This window comes from Phaseolus vulgaris, chromosome 7, assembly GCF_051622355.1.
Source record: "Phaseolus vulgaris cultivar YP4 chromosome 7, ASM5162235v1, whole genome shotgun sequence".
NCBI lineage: Eukaryota > Viridiplantae > Streptophyta > Magnoliopsida > Fabales > Fabaceae > Phaseolus > Phaseolus vulgaris.
Genome location: NC_143504.1, coordinates 9,973,384 through 9,994,489, shown reverse-complemented (window position 1 = coordinate 9,994,489; position 21,106 = coordinate 9,973,384). Strand labels below are relative to the sequence as shown.

At 33.1% G+C, this 21,106-nt stretch overlaps 2 protein-coding genes across 2 annotated transcripts; both read right to left on the bottom strand.

The window, feature by feature from the left end:
* Positions 1 to 123: 123 nt before the first annotated feature.
* On the bottom strand, positions 124 to 4,097 carry LOC137828235 (ER-based factor for assembly of V-ATPase). Its single transcript, XM_068634717.2, has 5 exons — positions 3,496 to 4,097; positions 3,217 to 3,358; positions 1,276 to 1,361; positions 986 to 1,148; positions 124 to 465 (listed from the first exon to the last, which is right to left on the bottom strand). The coding sequence occupies exons 1-4, from the start codon at positions 3,778 to 3,780 to the stop codon at positions 996 to 998; spliced, it is 666 nt and encodes a 221-aa protein (XP_068490818.2). The 5' UTR covers positions 3,781 to 4,097; the 3' UTR covers positions 124 to 465; positions 986 to 995.
* Positions 4,098 to 5,291: 1,194 nt separating this feature from the next.
* On the bottom strand, positions 5,292 to 20,613 carry LOC137827781 (alpha-taxilin-like protein). Its single transcript, XM_068634098.2, has 13 exons — positions 20,372 to 20,613; positions 19,556 to 19,771; positions 19,329 to 19,484; positions 18,311 to 18,399; positions 17,099 to 17,204; positions 16,532 to 16,599; positions 10,310 to 10,387; positions 9,419 to 9,483; positions 7,490 to 7,556; positions 7,210 to 7,392; positions 6,423 to 6,479; positions 6,207 to 6,302; positions 5,292 to 5,639 (listed from the first exon to the last, which is right to left on the bottom strand). The coding sequence occupies exons 2-13, from the start codon at positions 19,764 to 19,766 to the stop codon at positions 5,505 to 5,507; spliced, it is 1,311 nt and encodes a 436-aa protein (XP_068490199.1). The 5' UTR covers positions 19,767 to 19,771; positions 20,372 to 20,613; the 3' UTR covers positions 5,292 to 5,504.
* Between the last annotated feature and the right edge of the window lie 493 nt (positions 20,614 to 21,106).

The following is a 21,106-nucleotide window of genomic DNA, read 5'->3' as shown; positions in this document are numbered from 1 at the left end:
TTTACAAAAAATAAAATAAAATTCTATATTATGATAGTTTGTGACAAACGTATTGTGTGCTTATTTTATATAAATATTGTTATAATTAAAAAATTAATTTTGTATTAGGCAACTTACAAAAAATAATTAAAAAATGATGTATTTAAAATGTACAATATGAAATACATAAAAGAAAATATATTCCCTGTACATTCCAGAATACAAATTTCATAAGGTAAAAGTGAAATTTCAAATTATATGCGGTGCAGAATGATACCCTCCTTGTTGTTCTCATTGTACATTAAAAAAAACCATAGGGATGCATATCTGTACCTCTTTCCTGATTATATTCCAATAATAATAAAAGTAGATGATGATGAGAAAAAAAAAATCCATGCACAATTTTCACAACCACAAAGAATTCCAACTTCTTGCTTCAGAGATGCAGAGGGATGGCAAGGTGCTCATGTCAGTCCAGATTGAGATCTGAGCATAATATTAACATAGTACTTATGAGGATCCAGATAGGTCCGAAACCTTTGGAGTGCAAGGTCATGGATACAGCAATATGGCAAATTTTAAAAGTTATAGAACTCAACACAGTCAGAATATATTTCATGAAATTAATCTAATATTAATATAAAATAAAATAAAATAAAAACACAAGAGAATATTCATGTTTTAAAAATAAGCACAAGTCATTATAAACATGATTAAATACAAAACATTTAATTACTATGGTATTCAAAATAGTATTATATGAAGTTTAAAAAAATAAAAGTATAAAAATATAAAATTACAATTACAAGCATCGAAGTGTTTATTCAATATCTGATATAAAGACATCTAATCTAACATAGTTCTGAGACACTATGGCTAGGCAACAATATTCACGTTGTTTGCATAAAAGACAAAGGGCTTGCCATGACTTATCAAGTAGCACACACTTCTAAAATATCTGTAACTCAGAACAATGATATTTTTTTAGAACAGAGAAATAACCAACCTGATAATTTCTACTGATTTTTCTTAGAACTGGGTGTTGAAAAGGATGATCTTGATCTGATTTTTTTTGTTTTGTTGGTATCTGCATTTGAACTTCTAATAATGAAAAGGAAAGTTTCAACAAACATGGCACCAACCAACCCCAGAATTCCTCCAGCAGCATTCTGGAAATAGAGACAAGACAGGAAGGAAGGAAGAAAAGAAATGAAATGAAGAGGAGATGAGAGCTCAAAACTAAAAAACTAATCAAGGATAAATGAATAATAATGAAAAGCATATTTTAGACAGTACCATGGCAGGACTGTGATTAAACAAGGCTCTAAATGCAGCATATCCAATAAGATAGCCAGTAAACATGGTAACCACAACATGCAAACCTGGAAAAGTTAAAGAAAAAAATATCAAATAGAGCTCTACTTCAGAGAACAAACATTATATAAATATGTGACATAACATAAGAGATACCAAATGTGGCAAATGACATCCCTAGAAAATAGAGGAGAAAAACAGACTAAAGATTTCTGTCATCTAAACTGAACTTATTTCTTTGTAAGAGAAGGGAACTAAAGGGCTAACTTTTAATTAACATCACTACTCCAATAATCACCAAAGAAAGTCTTCCAGCATAAGAAAATTGCAGGTCTTGATTTATTGACTGACCGTCACCAGCGGCAAAGTCAGTATATGTTTTCATAAGGATTACAAGTTACCTTGGGAAAGGTAAACATAAAAATGAACTAACTAAAGCATAATTGAAGTTGCTAATTTAAATGATACTCAAAAGTTTGACTATAATCTTATATCTGCACAGCTTTTCAGTTTTCAACCATCAAAACTCTAGGTTTTTAACATTTGTTATGCAATTATAAAAAAAATCGCTTTTGAAATGACAAAAGAAATCATATTCAGTGTAATTTCTAATTGGATGACAATATAAATTTCTTTATACTGACAAAAGCTTGAAATTAAATTCTGTTATAATCATACAAATAAGGAGCAGATCCAATATAATCAAGAAAATATAAATTATATATGTACTAATAGCAATGTTTATATTTATTTCGGTATTTTTTATTAGAGGATATTAAATCTCCTCTATTAATTGTATTTATTCCTTTTTCCCAATATAAATAAAGCATCCATGTTGTCTAAAAAACACACTGTTTCAGCTTAATGTCTCTCCCCTATATTTAACAAACTCAAATATGAATATCTTGTGACTATGTATATAATAAGTGCTGTAGTCTGTAATATGTTATTGGCCACAGATAACTAACGTAATCATTAATCCATCAGTACCATACCATCAATAATAGCCTATCCCAAACAGAAATCAATTCCACTGAAGACAGGAAAACAGACAGAGAAGATCTCAGTATCAATGCCAGAAGAATATTTCTTCACATGTAGTTAACATTAACAAGCATTGGAAAAGAAAGGCTAGAGGCCATATCTATGCATGAAGTATCGGATATTCAATGTGTAACAAAAGATGAAAGTCAATAAAATGTAATATCTCCTTTTTACTTACCTATGCGTTTTTCTTTACTACTTTCATACAAACATTACGTTTTACACAGTCACTGTCCAGTTCAATTTAGAAACATAAAAATGTAAATATGTTACCATCGATGTACATAAAACAAACAATTAAACACAACATTAGACTGCACTCAAATTACATTTTTGCAGCAATACAAATCACTTTTGAATCCTTAATGAAAAAAAACAACAACTAATTACTAGTAAAAATTATAAGAAATTCCGAAGCCAATCTGCATTATAGTGTTTGATATTACTTGGTTCTGCAACAAAACCTGGTACTGCGAAATGAGACTGTAAAGCAAAACAACCTACCGAATCTAGGCAAAGGTGTTCAAACTAAATGAGCAAATTAAGCATCAGAGCTTGTTAGTTTAATTTTTGATTTGATACATTTTTAATTTTTGATTTGATACATTTTTAATTTTTGATTTGATACATTTTAAATGCTAAGTTTTTTACATTGTTAACAAATTAGAAACCGCTCTAGATATAATTTGTAAATTTGTTATGATAAAAATCAATATCTTGACATCAAGAGTGATTAGTGCAGTGTAATTATGATGAAAGTCAATATCTAAACATCGATAGTAATTAGCGCATTGTAATTAAAACTCATTTCGTATATGTATATGGTAAACTAGAGCTCGGCATAGTTCTTGTAGGGGACAGAAGTGAAGAAGAATTTACCAAACCCCAATTGATCCTTGTAAGAAGAGAATGGTTCCGGATCATCATCCCTAGGCGGTGCAATATCCTTCACAAGTTCTTGATACGCTTTCCGCTCCGCTAAATCTTCCAGCTTTTTCAGCCTCGCTTTCAATTCTTCACTCTTCACACCAATAACAATAGTAAACATAAAATTGAATCGACCAACAAATTTTGGAGCCAAAGAAACATGAGGTAATCATGATCTAATGGAATTGGAAATTGGGAACTTGAAACAGAGAGTAGGGATAGAAAACTAACCTTCTCTCTGGGCTTAGGGCTGCAGAAGACGAAACGAGTGCCCAAAAAGAGTCGGGTCAAGTCTGGTCTGGATGATGGATCAGAAGCCATCCAAACAGCGCGAAGTGGGGCGTAGGGCACCTCCGATTGGAGGAGCAGGTCGGAGGATGTTTGGCGAAGTTCATCGGAAAGAGTAGAGTCTTTCGACGCACCGGAGAGAAAAACCCGAATCGAGGATGTGGTGGATATAACTAACCCGACCCGGTTTGACTTGTCGGTACCCATTGCTGGATTCTCTGCTACCATTGTCTCCCGCACGCCATTCGCCAGTTATATACTCTCTTACAACCAACAAACCTAAGTTCAAAAAGTACACCGGTGACGCAGAGCTAGAAATTTGGTCGCGGAGAGGGTGCGTGCCGGTGGGTGGCGGTGAGGTTATGGTTCCGTGTGAGTTGAGTGGGAGAGAATTGGGAAACGGAATCTGAGTCGAGATGAGATGGGTGGGGCTGGACAATTGGGTTGGGCTGGGTCTAAAATGGGGTGCGGAGAGAGATGCGGGGATTGTGCTTAGTAAAAAGACGTTAGTGGACTATCGTGTCCATCACGGATTCAGTCAGGCCATTTCTTTCTGCACACTCCATATTTTCCATATGTACCTCCATAGGAGTGATAAAAAGACCAAACAGTCCCCTTGCCGTTGTCACCCCCCTTGCTGTCACCAACCCCTTTGTTTGGGTTTTGTCATAGAGATTAAAATAAGAAAGTATTTCATATTGCATAGTTCAAAAGTTTTATAATTTTTTGTCATAAAAAAAACTTTTCGATTGTTTAATCTAGAAGAAAGTCCCAAATGTACAATTTAAAAAAAAATCATACAAAAAATAATAATTTTCAAATTTCATAATCTAGAATTAAATAAAGCTTTTGAATTACACAATTTCGAAAATAAAAAAAGTTTTAAAATTATCCAAAAATAAAAGATTGAATTTTAAATTATATAAGTTTTTTTTTTATGAAAAAAAAATTGCGATACATAATCAGAAGTCATTTTTATAAACCACAAGGAAAAAGAGAAAAAAAAATATATTTATTGAAGGACTGAAAATTATGAGGTTAAAAAATAATGTCATTCAATCATCAGGCAAAACTTTGATCCATTGCCAAATTTTACTATTTTAGTAGGTGGGCAGATTTGGCCGTGGATTTGTCTCACTTGACAACTCAACAAATAAAATATCCATTGACAAGTTTATTTATTTAATTACAAACTTTCATATAGTATAAATTTTGTTATAATTAGAAGTCTAATTACGTTTAGATATGTTCATATTCCAAAATCTTATCTTATAAAAGAAAGAAAGTTTGGGTAAAATCTGCCTACAAAATGTTAGTTTATAAATATACATGAAATCAAATAAAAAGCTAATGAACATAATGAAATATTTATAATTAATAATTGATAAACAAAATGTGATTGAATAAAATTAGATGAATACTTTTATAATCACTTAATATTTTGAAAAAAAAAACATTAAATCCCGATATGATTCATATTGTGATTGAATAATATATCACAAATAAAAAACAAGCTAAATGTATATTTAAAATATTGTAATCCAAAAAGAAAAGTATTCACCGATCTATCCCAAAATTAAATAAGAAACAATGGAATTAACTCTTATCAGTATTAGCTAAACAATTGCGGTAAATATAATTATTTTGGGTTTTAGCAGAAGTTTTCATTTAAGAAACAGTATCAGTTGAGAGACAAATGTTGAGCATAGGAGTAAGTGCACCATAAAAGCAAGAATGAATGACAAGATCAACAAAGACATTTCACCCTTTTTCAAATCTTGAAATGCATAAGAAATAATAACATAGCAAAAAAAATCACATTCATGTAACTGCAAGCAAATTCCCTGTCAAACCAAAGCCATCTCACTGTCAAACGTAGTATTAGAAAATACATTTCCTTCCAGAAGTTATTATCTATCTATAGATGTCAGGAAGTAGGAACCAGCTCTTCTTCATGTTTGAACTGAAATATTGCTCTTGTTCTCTGAAGAACTTTGTTTCCTTTCTGCTTGCAGAGACCGGCATAATGATTCAAGTTTTTCTTTCTGATTTTTTGTTTTCTCCAATTGTTTCTTCAAGCGCTCACGCTGCTCAGACAATAATTTCGTAAATTTCATAGATGTTGTAGATAAGTTATTTTATGAAAAAACATTAATACTATGAGCAATGAAAATGCCAAAAAAATCAGTGTCCGAAGCTTAATGAAATATAAATAAAATATATACAGCATTATAAAAAAAAAAAAGCTTAACCAAGAAACATTTTGTGCAGCAATTTTTCTAACATTTCAATACATGAAATGTTGGAAGCTTTCATCCTGTGAAAAACAAAGGGCTTAGAGGTGGATTACAAATTCACTCAGTGAAGCCTTAGCAGGGAACTAAAAAATTGTGCGTTAACAAACAGAGCATGATTCATATCTATGCATCCGCTTAAAGGAGAGTGCTACAGAAAATGGCATGTAATAGATGTTTGAAACATGCTAGGGTACATGAGCATCTTGGGTATCTTATAATTTCTCCGGGTACATGCATATGTTAGTGTGTATAACACAATTGAGGCCAATTAATCTCTTTATCTTTGTCTCTCTTTCTTAATTCTTATAACATGTTAAAATGGTAAATGCTCAAGAACAGGAAACATAAACCATATACCTCATCAACTAACTCTATAAGTATAACATCAGACTTCTCAGATTTACTCTTCAAGAATTGATTCTCCTTCTTGAGTTCCTTGATTGATTTTGCCATCTGGTTGTTAACCACAATAAAGGAAAAGATAGGACTTTAGAATTACAGTCATCCGATATATGATTAAGAAAAAATTACTAGTCTTGAACAAGTAAAATATGCAAGAGAAATTATGTTTACCTTCTCAATCTCTTGTTTGAATGTTTCAAAAATCTCATTGCTCTTTGACAAGGCTTCCTGAAATTCAATGCATGTGTCAAGCACGTGTGATCAGAATAGTGTATGAATGGGGAGATCGGCCTCAGGACATTCTAAAAGAGGCCTTGAGCAAGAAGCAAAGCCAAAGCCAGAAAAAGAAACCAAAAAGAGAAGCCAAGTTTTACAGTTTAGTTAAACATTTTTATAAGCACTTACAAAAGAAGAAAATAAATTAAGCTTATCCTGTAAGCTAAAATTAGTTTATAACAAGTTAAATCAGCTTTTCAGCTAAATGATCTTTTAAGCTTGTTATCCAAACAGCCCAGATGTACTCAGGAAACAAAGTTATCAATGACATGCCTAAAAGCAAACAGTTGAAAGGAGGGTCAAGTCAGTCAAATAAAGACCAGAAAATAGCATGTGTGGAAACAAGAATGATCTTTGTCTTGCACCAGTTGACTGAAAGAGAATCAGAAGATACAGAGTTTGTGTAAGTTTTTAAAAATTATTAATATCTGGGAAAACAAAACCAAGCACAAATAACTACAAATATACGATCTTCATTTGTGTCAATTGTCATAAAAATAAAGAAAGGATGTGAAACCAAAGTCACGATTAGGGCAAGACATTTATGAATCCAACCACAAATTGTTACAAATTACAAATATTTAGCAAACCAGGACCTTAATGCAAACAATGAGCACGTTGTAGCAAAAGAGGCTATACATTTAAATTATGACAAATAAAAAAATGAGAATAAAAATAAAACCTGAAATTGTTGGAATTTTTCTCCATCAGTTGTCAGCTGCAATCGTAAACTCTTTTCAGTTGCTAATAACTGAGATACTTGTTCTGCATATAATTTTATCTGTGATTGTTCCTGAATCAATTTTTCTTCGTGTTGCTTCATTTTTAAATCAGAAAGCTGTAGTTCCAAAGACTTTTGCTTCAACTGTTGAAGAAATACAACATTAAAGTGAATAAGTTCCAAGAGTTTATAAACACAACTATATCATCAATGTCAACCACAAGAAAAGAAAAACCATCACCTTCTGTGCATATTGTTGCTCAGAGAGGTCATATTGTTCAGCAAGCTGCTTTAGCTTGTTTCTTAACCTGTATTGAAATTTAAAGCAACTTATTTTGTGTTCATCACAAACAATTAGAGGACGGAGAGGGATCAAATCACACCCGATACAATTATTACCAAATTTAACACCGATTAATATTTTCTATCGGATAATGTTTTTTCAAGATTCACCATTAGATTGAAAATTCCTTTTGCAAAGATTATAGATACAAAATTTATATTACTACAATTATTTAATATCTCCTTTATATAGATAAAAATCGACACAATGTATACTATTTAAAATATAATAAAATATGAATCACTTTATCACATTGTTATTGTTGTTCTTTTTTAACAAAAAATGAAATGGTAATCATGATGATGTGAAAATATAATTTAAAGGTTGGATAGGAAAAATTATTTTTATATAAAGTTATTGAAAGTGTAATATTTACTAAAAGTTACATTAATGCAATATTTGATCTCTACCATTAGAGAATCCATCTATAAACATTGCCCGCATTGCTTATTGTTTTAAACAGAGCAAATGTCTAATGGCTACTATGGGAGTTACATATTTTTAGTTTAGACTAAAAGTTCCTTTCACATAGATCATAGATACAGAATTATATATTAATATAAAATTATTTGTTGTATCGTTTATATATAAATCAATGTAATGTATACTATTCAAAATATGCTAAATTATGATTCATTTGATAATCTTGTTATTGCTGTTTAATTTTACAAATTTGAAATGGATAGTCATGATATGAAAATATAATTTAAAGGTTAGTAAAATTCACTTTTTATATATTAATGATGGGGTAATATTTAGGAAGAGTTACTTCAGTGTAATTTGATTTTTGACCTTAGAGGATCCTTCTATAAACAAACATTGCAGATCAAATGTATAGTAGCTATTCTTGGGAGTTTTGGGAGCTAAATATTTTAATTCCCCATTAATGTAAATCAATCTGAAATTATTATAAATAATAGGTACTGCTGAGTGCTTCTAACACTAAAGCAATCTAATCAAATTATTGTTACCCAGCACAGCAAAACCCAATAATTGATAAATCAAGAACATGGGCAACTACGGGACAGGGGAGGTCAGATGAAGCAGGTGTAGACAAAAGCAATATATAATTACTGTAGAGTATTATATGAACATAAATTGCTTTAATACATAAAAGTTTGATACCGTTGACACAATGTATAACAATATTTCAGGTTCCAAGATATTAGCAAGAAATTTGCAGGTAGCCTTTTTTTAGATTTCCCACGGGTTGCAAACACAAATGTAATTATGTAATAACAACTTACTAGTTAGCAGTTTGGCCCTAAATTACAGAGTTTGATATCCAAGTTTTTCTTTCAAAAAGACACTAAGAGTACATGTTTATATTCTCATTGGTGGCCAACAAAATTATGTTGTGAAAATAGCATTTAAGAGTACCAAAGAAAAAGTCTACAGTGACATTACCATCTATAGTGATGAACCAAAAACATCAAACCAAACACAAATGGAAATGAAGATTTAGCTTAGTAAGGAAAAGGCAGTCAATAAATTGTCTTAAAGATTACCTTATGCAAGAGGTAGCAGGCAATAAAACATATGAAGTCAACACAAAGTTTATTGAAAAATAGCAAGAAGGAAAGCAATAGCACAGATGGGAAAAATAATGCAACCCGAACAAATTAATAACCAAAATAATAGGATTGGCATTCTAGACAAGCATTGCAGAGAAATTGATAACCTATAGGCCCAGAAAATAATACCATATGGCAAAATAAAATACTGAAGCATCAACATATGTGTTATATGTATAGCTGAAACATATATATTTTCTGATACATTATGGAAAACTATAAATTTTACTTTCACAACTTGTCAGGGTCTTACATGTCATTCTCTTTAAGCTGAGAAAGGCATTCATCTTTTCGTTCTTCAAGTTTATTGCTAACATCCTGTAGCAGAGGGAAACTAACCTTAATGGAATGAAAAGCAGGAAAATTGAAGCATATGATGCAATCACCAAAATCATCTTAGAAGAAAACAAGCATAATTTTCTGAGGTTATAATAAACACTGAAACATATATTCTACCAACCTGAAGCATAAGTCAACTGATTATAGAAGGAAAAACATAACAGATACAGTAATTTATGGCGATTTTAAGTTCATTTAAGAAAGATTTGATAGACAATGCTATAACCATGGACCAGCTAGAAGAGATATTTCTTCTTGTATTCTGAGATAAAATTCATCAATTTCCAACCTTAATGCAGACATTTAGATTTACGGATAAGTGCCCACAGTATCACTTGCTTTTCCATATAACTTAGCCATAATTAAGTCAAAGAGATTATAATAAACATGAACAAAGGGTACCAAAAAGGGGCAGATAAGGTATCCTCCATAACTAAGTACTATACAAAGAAAAGACAGCTAATGTTTTATATCCATGTGCAACCGCCTCTGCATATCTTTCAAGAGATACTGATCTAAGGAAATCACCCACACAGCACCAAAGAGATAGCAAGAAAAGAACCATATTACATGGCAAATCTAGAAACATGAAATCCTCCTTCAAAATAAAAGATTTTATTCCAACCAAGTTTCAGCCTATTTTGTTGAGTACTAATACAATACAATTAATTAGAAATAACATGACAGTTTTCATAATCACTTAAAACCACATTCCACCAATAAAATTTCAATAATGAAAGGATACCCACTGCACACTGATCATAATATCATACATTCTTATTTCTAAACAAGACAATGTTCAAACCTTGATTGCATCTTGAAACTTGGCTGACAAATCCAGCCTTAAGTTTTGCCCCTCAGTTGATACACGCTTGCATTCTTCCTGAAAATGATAGAAAAATCTTGATCATTTTGTTAAAAAGCATCATGATGTAGATTTTAAAGTAAGATGAATCAGAACCCAGCCATAGTATTTCATGATGATAATTAGAAACAGATTAAAAAATAAAATATAATAAACCGGAGAAAAAAATCACATATAGCCATTTTCTAATGAGATGACTTTTTTCCAGGATAGAAAATTATATATTATTATGAAGAAGAAGGGGTAGGTACAACTAGGGCAGGGTTTCAAATAATGAACTACTCAAGCATGCAACAAGACTGCCTAGTCTCTCCACATTGCAGAAATAGCAAATACGTGTAACAGTCATGAAGCAGCATGAACAACAATACTGAGGACCATAAAGTTCAGAGGAAAAGAGACATTCTGAAAGATGCAACCATTCTGCTCCACGTCAATCAGGTAAATGAAAGTACTAAATTCACTTCATAATGCCATGAAATAGAGCTTTAACATTGTTACAAAAACCTTAATGACAAATCAACATGAACTGCCCCAAAGAGGAAGGACACACTAAATGTCAATCCCAAGAGATCTCTCCTTTTACAAAACTTTTTATTCTAACACTGCTAATTCCTCTTATGATGAGCAGAACAGGTCAATTACTAATATATTCCTTCTTTGGTATTGGGAGAATAAAATTTTATGCTGATTAAATGTCCTGATTTTGAGGAAATTAAGCATGTGATGTTTAACATTAATGTTAACAGTTCTCTGGGCCAGATGGTTTTGGTGGTTCTTTTTATCATGCTTGCTGGGATATTATTGGCACTGATGTTTGTAACACTGTCAAGTAATTCTTCATATACAGTTGGATTTGGCCAGGAATGAATTGTAATGTTGTTTCCCTGATTCCTAAAATTCCTGGAGTTGATTTTATTCAGAATTTCAGATCTATTGTTGTGGCCAATTTTCACTTTAAAATCATTTCCAAAATTCTGGCTGACAGGTTGGCTGTTATTGCTTTTAAGATCATCTCTTCCAATCAGTATAGTTTGTGCAAGACAAACATATTTAGGACAGCATTTGTGTTACCTCTGAAGCTATAAATATGTTGTCTAAGAAAGTAAAGGGGGGAGCATTGCTTTTAAGATTGATATTCATAAAGCCTTTGATACGCTTAACTAGGATTTCTTGCAATTGGTTCTAAAGCAGTTTGGTTTGCATGAAACCTTCTCTAAATGGATCCAGGTTATTCTTTCTTCAGTTATGCTATCTATTAGAATAAATAAATGGTAATATGGCTAGGTTTTTTCCTTGTGGTAGAGGTGTCCGTCATGGAGACCCTCTCTCCCTTTTGCTTTTTTTGTCTTGTTGAAGAAGTCCTGAGTAAAGGGATCTCTCACCTTATATCCTGCAAAAAGATGCTTCCCATGGCCGGTCCAAAAGATTGAGTTTCTTTCTCATGTTCTTTATGCCGATGATATTCTTCTTTTCTGCAGGGCTGACTATAGGACTGTAACTGATCTTATGATGTTCTTACATTCTTATGGTACATCTTCGAGTCAATACATTAACTATGCTAAAAACATTTTTTTCGTTGCAGGTGATTATGTTAGCTTTGTTAGAAGAGTTAAGTCTATTCTTAAGTGTAGAGTGTTGTTAAAATCACGACTACAGTAGCATACTCGCACGATTCAGCGAGTTTGGAGGCCAAGCCGAGGTGACTCGGACGGCGGATCAGAATCGGAGATCGACAGAGCTTCTCGATCCTCTACTCGCCAGGTCGTCGCCGCTGGTCACTCACTCTTCTTTGTTACATTCTTCTTTTCCCTTCTACTGCTTCCTGGTAGCCTTGTTTTATAATGGGAGCAAGCAGTGAGGGTGCAAGAAAAGGATTTCCTTGGATAATTAAGTGTATTAAACATTTCTGAATTTATTAATTATTTTATATATTAATATTTTATGAATTATGAATCTATTTTTAGTTGTGTAGTAATTGTTACGAGTCAAGTTATGATTTTTATCTCATTTCCGATCCTCGAGTTTAACAACATCATGGGCCTAACCTTTTGTTTATCTTGGTGTCCATATTTTTGTGGGTGCTCCTAAAACCCGATTCTTTTTGCCGCTTGCAGATAGAGTCAAAATTTTGCCTCTTGGAAAGGTAAAGCTTTGAGTATGATGGGTAGAATTCAGTTGGTTAATACTGTTATTACTAGATTTCTCTCCTATAGCTTCCATGTCTGAAAATGGCCTCTTAGTTTGCTTAAACAAATTGATCAGTGGGTCAGAAACTTCACTTGGAGTAGAGATACTTTAAAGCAAGGTTATGTCATTGTGAATTGAGTTAAGGTTTGTTCTCCTAAAACAAATAGTGGTTTCCAGGTTACTAATTAGAAGATTGTTATTTTTAGACCTTCTCCATATGGCCAAGTATTAAAGATTTATATGATTTGGTCCTTGAAAATACTTCTTGGACCGTGGGCCCAAGGAATAATGTTAATTTCTAGAATGACCTCTGGTGCTCTCCTAGATGTTTATCCTTGATTATAGGTGTTCCTTATTTTGATAGGTTAGAGCTTTCTTCTAAAGTCTCTGAGGCTTGGAATGGGAGTTCTTGGTCTCTTCCCTCGCCTTTGTTTGATATACCTTAGTTTTCGAGATTGAAGAATATTATTATTTCTTAGGTTAAGGATGTTCCTAATTGGATGGCTGAGGATTCTGGCATTTTGAATCAGAAGTTTGCTCGCCTTTTTTTCTCCCCTTCTGGAAACATCTGTGATTGGGGTAATATTATTTGGTCCTCTTCCATTCCCCAGCTAAATCCTTGGTTTCATGGAAACTCCTTCACAATAGGTTGCCTATTGATCTTCACACTCAGCATAGATAGGTGGTTTTATGCTCCTTGTGCTCTTTATGTAAATCTAATGAGGAGTTTATTTCTCATCTCTTTTTTGAATGCTCTAATGGTGTGTATGTTTGGACTTGGCTCCAACAAGTTTTCCTTAGGATGCCTTTTTCTTCTTCTACAGACCTTATATCTTTTATTAAGTATGTCAGGAGCCCTCTTGTGAAACATATTAGACTTGCTGCTATTTTGTTTTTCAGTTTGGATGAGGAGAAATTATTCCAGGTTTCAGCAAGAGATCAATACCCATTTCGCCATTGATTCTATTAAGAGCTACATTAGAATGTTACATAAATCTTCAAATAAATATATGTATAATGATATATCTGACTCTATCTTGAAGTTCTTTGGTATCAGTACTAGGCCTGGAAAAGTCTCCAAGCCTACCCAAGTTTTATGGAGTTTTCCTCTTGTTGGCTGAATTAAAGTCAACATTGATAGTCCTACTAGAGGTTCCCCTAGCAACTGCTTGTGTTGGTATCTTTAGAGAGAGTATGGGAAGTTTGTTGGTGGTTTTACTTCTTTCCTTGGGATCCAATCTTCCCTCTTTGTAGAGTTTATGGGAGATATCATTGCTATGGAGCATGCGAAAGAGACTGGTTACATGCGTTTGTGGCTGGAGAGTGATTCTACCTTGCTTTTTCTTCCAGACATCTTGAGTAATAGGCTTGAGTATGTTTGGTATAACTGTATGTCATCTAGCATTTCTTTAGGTTCTTTCCACAATAGGTATAAACTCCCTATGTATCGTTTTACTTAGGTTGTTCTAAGGAGTTTTCTTTGTATTTCTTTGCAAAAAAAACTAATAAAATCATAAGATTGAATATTTAATATCATTAAAAGCTAAAATCATCTATTCTTGTAGTCTAATACCAAAGAATATGAAGCAAAATTTTAATATCAACTTAAGGAACATAAAACTACAACAAAAGTTCAAGCAAAATTGTGGAGTTGATGGTGCCACCCTCAAGGGGAATTGAGAACATCAACACTGAAAAGAAATAAAGAAACTCACAAATCAAATGTGTGATGCGAACCATGTAACTTTGCAAGGAGATTTAGGTTGAAATGTATAACTTACTATTATTATTATAATAAAAATATATATTGAAGGTATATTGTGGTTCGGTTTGGTTTGGGTCGGCTGAAAATTCAAACCACAAACCTAACCACTCGGTTCTTAGAAAAAAAAAACCCAAAACAATCCAAAAAAATTCAGGTTTTTTCTGGGTATCGATTATTTGGATTAGTTTTCGGTTTCTTTTATCAGTTCGGTTTTGAACACCCTAAGGTTGTTGTATGAGAATAACAGAAATAGTCAAGTTTTTAGGTATTGTGATGCTAATTGGGCAAGTTGTCCTATAGAGTATTATGTATCCATTGGAGAAAATCTTATTTCTTAGAGGATCAAGAAACAAAATGTTGTTGCCCATGAAGTGCCCAAACTATGGCTTTACCTACATGAAAACTTGTGTGGATGAAACAAGTTTTACAAGACTTGAAATTTGGTGAAGTCGAACCGATGAAATAATATTGTGATAATCCGGAAGCCCTTCATATAGTCTCCAATCCAGTGTTTCATGACAAAACTAAACACATTGAAATTGATTGTCATTTTATTCAAGAAAAGTTGTTATCCAAGGAGATAAGAACTGAATTTATCAACTTTGGTGATCAACTTGCAGATATTTTGACTAAATACCAGTGTTATCGATATCGGATAACGGATCATAACGGAGACCCCATAAATCCTTTATAAAGTTATAACGAAAAGCATAACGGGTTATGGCGGAAGGTGTTGTGGCGGAGATAAAAAAAATATATTATGGATTGCAACAAGTATAATGTTTTAAATGGCCAAAATTAGGGCCAAAAAAACTAATTTTAAGTAGGTTTTGAACTCTTAATTAGGTTTAACAGCTCATGTTGGAATGGGCCAAAGGCCCAAACTTGATTTAAGTAGGTTTTGAACTCTTAATTAGGTTTAATAGTTGATGCACCTGCAGCACATTCAAATTTTATTTGAATAATTAGGGTTTAGGGTGGCATAGATAAAATGATATGCTGTTGAGAATAGTTATATATGTTTTACATGGGCCTAAAATAGGCCCATAAGCCTAAAGTTAATTAAGCTGGCATGTTTAAATTAGGGTTTCCCAGCTGCACACCACCTACCCACTACACTCAGTATTTAAATTTTAGGGTTTTTATTACGTTAAAGCTGAAATGGGCCTTTGGCCCAAATTTCTGTTTCCTAAAACTAGGTTTAGGTCTTCCGCAGCCCTTCTTCAGCAGCCGCAACCCTTCTCCGTGTCGTCACAGCGTGCGGAGCCGCCGTCGCCGCCGCTGCCACCATATTTTTCCGATATTTTGGATATTTCCGATATCCGTTAGCACTCTGACATGGCCATAGCGGCCGCCATGGGCCACCATGCAAAATCCGATTCGCCACCGCCTTGTTGTGGCGGTGGTCAGGAAAACCGCCACCGAAATCCGCCATGGCGACGCCATGGCCGATAAGTGATAACACTGCTAAATACTTTAGAGGACCTCGAATTTAGTTTATAAATTCAAAGCCTGATGCATAGAATTTATATGCCCTAGCTTGAGGGGACTTAAGGATGGAAATATGAAAAAATGTCTAAGAGATCTTAATTATCTCTTAGCTGATCCACTCATTTATATGGGATCTTGCATCAGTAAAATTCTAAAAAAGATTTGATGATCTGCAGATAAGTGTCAGATAGGTAATATAAAAGATGAGTTAACCTATTGCAACAAATCAACCCCTTCACATAAGTTAAGCACTTCTAACAAAGGGGAGGAGTGTTGAATAATGAGTATCTTCTATTATATAGCTTTTATAGAGTTGCTTTTGTTATATCAAGTATGTCAGGCTGTAGCCTTTATTGTTGATTTCTCAGAGTTGTACTTTCAATTATTCAAACTTTGCATATATAAATATACATCACTGGGGAGCAAGACAACACAATGATTTTCCAAAATCTAAAATTCTCAACTCTTTCTGTATACAAAGGAATTTGCTATCCTCCAGACTAAATTTTTCACTACCGTCTCGAATAGATAGAACTTCTTTTATTGAAAAACTAGTTCCAATCAGGGAGTTTAACTTCCCAGCAACATTTGCAAAAATCAGCAGACCTCAATTGCATATAAGAAAGAAACAAAATTGAGGTATATAACTTCCACATCTAGGAGTAGTTATATATTATAAAATCAGTTTAAGAGGTAACAGTCCAATAGAAAAATACCATCAGCATTTTATTTTGACGTTGTAATTCTCTACACAATGACTCAAGCTTATCTCGGATCGCAAGAGCTGCAAAAAGAAAGGCAAATGTTGATGAACAAGTACTAGCATCAATGTGGCTACAGATTAGATGCTGCCATTTAAAGATTCCAAAAAGAGTCTTAGATATAGTGTTTTAATTGATACTATTTCAATAAAAAGTGTCAAAACAACTCAAAAGTCTACCCAAACCTCCAGCAACCTAACCCACACCATCAAAAGGAAAACTTGTATGTTTAAATGGTCATTTTAGTGAAACAACTTGAGGAGTACACTTACTAGTACAAGAGAAATGGTGCACGTAAAATAAAAGGAAAGCCAATAGAGAAAAACACAATACCAATAGAAGATATTATTTGATTGCTCAATTACAGAGCTAATTGATTAATAGAGTGAATATTCCCTAAATGCCAAGGTATTACTTTACACTGGCATAAATAAGAACTCCAAAAATTTGATTAGAATTTTCACAGATGCTTTCCATCCAAAACTTTATAAAACAGCAGTGGTCATATTCATTGCAACATACCTGCATCTCTTTCTGCTAACACTTGTTGATAATTGAGTGTAAATTCTAAAAGCTCCTTCTCTGATTTAAGAGTACGCTTTGCACTTTTTCGCTTTTCACCAGTTTCCTGACAAATTAAGAAGCTCAACTATTCAGTCTCTCCTAGATGTAGTTTCATATACTCATTGTGACATGACAAAAGAAAGAAGACAAATTGGCTCATGTTGATAAAAAGGAGATAAATATAGTTCATTCTATCACATTTTTAATTCAAATACAATATGCAAAACAATCCTTTATACTTACTGAGACACTGAAACGAATGAGGTAATCACATTAATGACTCTGCTCATTTTATAATGAGAAAAAAGAGGGTTTTCTACAAAGCTTTCTGGATATTGACCAAGCATAATGTATACATCAAAAGTATATTAGACTCTGTATTCAACCAGTGATTGCGCAAAACTAGCAGTACCACAACGGATGTTTTTGTCTGATTTTGATGTACTCACTGAACTCAACGTGACCTAAATTGTTTGATGTGGAACAATTGTGATGCTCCATCCAAATTCTCTATTCAATTCAATAGAACCTAATCTAGCAACTAGTCCGATCTATATGTACAATCAGAGTATATTAACTTACCTCCTTTACAAATACACTGCTATAAACAAACTAAAGAGCTAAAGCATTACAAAATGTCCTATCATTCAGAAATTACAATGGATATTGTTTATGAAGTCTAAGCTATAATGTGTTGACCTAACAAGGATAACCTAACACTTGTTTAAAACATTCTTCCAAATCCTCCACAAACTTGTCTATACCATTCTCACAAAGATAACCTAACCTAACAACTCCAGAATTAATCTGCACAGCCTCATTACCATTCTTTAAGGGGGAGAAAGTACATTATACTTGTAAAGTCAGACCCTAACAATTTAAAAAATGTTCAATTTTTTTATCATAAAGCAAACAGTATTGCTCTGCTTATTTTCAGTAAACCTTGCCAGTCCAAGCTAATTCCTACCAGACCCAATGCCCAAAAGGCTAGTTGTGGGTCAAATAAGTTATGTCAGTTGAACAGTCAAGGACATTTTTAATCAACTGTTCAAAATAAATAGCAAAATTTATGAGCCAGAGGAAACACACACAGACTGAGAAATATATGGCAGAAAAGATATGCAATAATTCATTAGCGTATATAGAAATTAACAGAGATAATTGACTGACTGATTTTTTGTTTTTTGAAGAATCAACAGTCTCTGATGAACACACATTCTTTACAGGCAATGCTTTTGTCTCCAAAGGTACACCAGTTGCTGCAAAAGCAATTAGCAACAACACAAACACCATGTCAAATACTCAAAGAAAAAACTAGAAGACAACAGTAATTCAACATAGAGATCTAAAATATAGTATATGATCAAAATAATCCTTATAATAATAAGTAGGGCAAGTTGACCCCAACCCCCTGAGACAGATTTTAAGATGACGTAAACCTCATCTGCTCTTAATTCTAATATATTATGGTATTAGGTTCTATCCCAATCCTAATATTACAGTCACCCAAAATCAGAAGTGTCCAATACTGCAAATTTCACACTTCAGGTGTCCAATCTTGAGTATAAGGGAAGTGTTACATCCCACGATGGGTAGGAATATGATCAAAGTCCTACTTAAAATGATATGGGCAATCCTCCTATGATCTAGCTTTTACAATCAAGTTATGCCCCGTCTGTTCTCAATTTTAATATGGTCAATATAAACTTTGGAGGCCATAACAAAGAGAATACCCAGTTCCACATAATATGGAGACTGTTCAAAGTTTGAACTAGAAAACTAAAGACAAAGAAGGATTACAAGGTTTTCCAGTCACATTCAGCATACACACACAAAGGCCAATAAGGAAGCCTCCAGTTTTGAAATTTGTGTATACATGATGGCAAGTTGCACCATCGAATACAGAGGCATTTTAGAAATCATTAGGCAACCAGGGACTGTTAGTTCCATTTAAAGGAAAATACATATGCAAAGAAGAAAATTTTGCACAGGACATGTACAGATAGTATCTATAAGCGAATGAAAGAGTTATACTCAATAGTAAGGAGTCCAAAAAAGAAACCTGTCTTTACTTTAGTCAAGATCAATCCGTTACTCATGTAATTCCATGAAACTAAACAAATATTAGCATGTAGCTACTAGTTAGAAAATCTACAAAAAGGGACGCAAAAAGGCTTAGTATAATTACATCCATCTGAACTTTGACATTCTCCTTGATGTGTCTCCTTTACCTCACAGCATCTGGATGGTGGAGACTTAGAAACAGAAACAGCAACAGGAGGTGTACTCTGTACACCTTCATTTTGCTGCGCACAGCTACTAGAGGAAATCTCCACCGAGCAGTCTAAGGCATCAAAACTGAGTGCATTAGATAGTGGAACATGAAAAAAAAAATTGATCACTGATCTTGCTTACCATCATTGGTTTGAAATTCTTTTGCTCCCATGTCATTTGATAGTTCATTAGAATGAATAAGGTCGGATGAACCATCATCCTTGTAACTATTCAGAGGCTTCTCTTGTTCAGGAGTTGGAGTTGCAGGAGCAAGAGGCTCGGTAGTACTCTCAACAAACCCATCTGGCAACGAATCAACTTCAGGAAGCTGATTTGCATCTGGATTCTGCATTTCACCTACACCTCAAGCACCCTTAGAATTATTTAACTACAATTAAATGTTAAATTGTTTACAAAAATACTGGGAGGACAGGTAAATCACAGTCGCAATAGTTTTTAAAATTCTACTAGCATCTACAATCACATTGCAGAATTCTTTTGTATTCTTATTATAATTATAACAAGCAAAGACATTGTCTGTCAGAACCACCTAAACTAAATCTTCAATAAAATTCTAACAAGTAAAAAACAATATTGCATGAATCTCAAATCGAATCCCTTAATATATATATCAAACAAAGAAACGCCCTTAACAGACCCACGACACAAAACTAACCCAAAAAAGTTGCCGAAAAACATATTTAAAAATGAGGAGAGGAATAACTTCACCCACGTCATTTTTTTTCTGAAATAACGAAAACATTTTCCGCTACGACACCGAACAAAACACGCTCATCGTCGTTTGAACCAACAAATTGAAGATTGAAGAAAGTGGGCGCATGTAGGGCAAATAGCTCATGTGGAAGAATGAATTATGTGGGTGATTAAGAATTAGAGTAAAAATGAAAACTTTAAAAGAAGAAATGGAATAGGGAAAGGGGAAATCGAAGGGAGTACCTAGCAGGAGGCAGAAAATGGAAGTGGAAAAAAACGAAGGGAGAAAATGTATTGTCTGAGGAGCTGAGGAAGGATCCAACAGTGGGTGTGGGTGTGGTAGTGGAGCTCCAGCGAACACTTTCAATCCACCTGCTCTTCTCTTTCTCACACCAAATTTCGCTTTTCCTTCTTCTTCAATAAATTTGCTACCTAGGTATAACTACTAAGCCACTCTCTTTTTTCACTGTCTATGCTTTAAATATATTAAAATTTCAAAATGACACATTTAAATCTTTGGATACACAAGAAATTATAAATTTTATTTTTTTCTTTGAAATTTAAGATATTATACAAGATCCTATTTTTTTTTTAATTTTAAGGCTCTCATCATATTATATTTTCATTATTTTTTTATAAAATGTGGATCTGAATTTATCACTTACTAAAACATATGTATTAAAGATCTTGTAAAAATTGTTAATTGATTTATATGGTGTTCACGTGGCACCATCTTGAATCACAGCAAATTAATAATTTGATAAATTATTAACTACTACAAATAATTATTGTTTAAAAGAAAATGATATGTACTTGCAAATTACTTTGTATGCATTAGCTTTATTAATACTTTGAAAAAAAAATTGGCTATATTTCCTTTTTTAACTGCATGAGTGGTAGTCATAGTCATTATTAGTATCTAGAGTCACACTCTTCTCATTCAAACAATTGTTTATTCATGAGTTTAAAAGATGAATA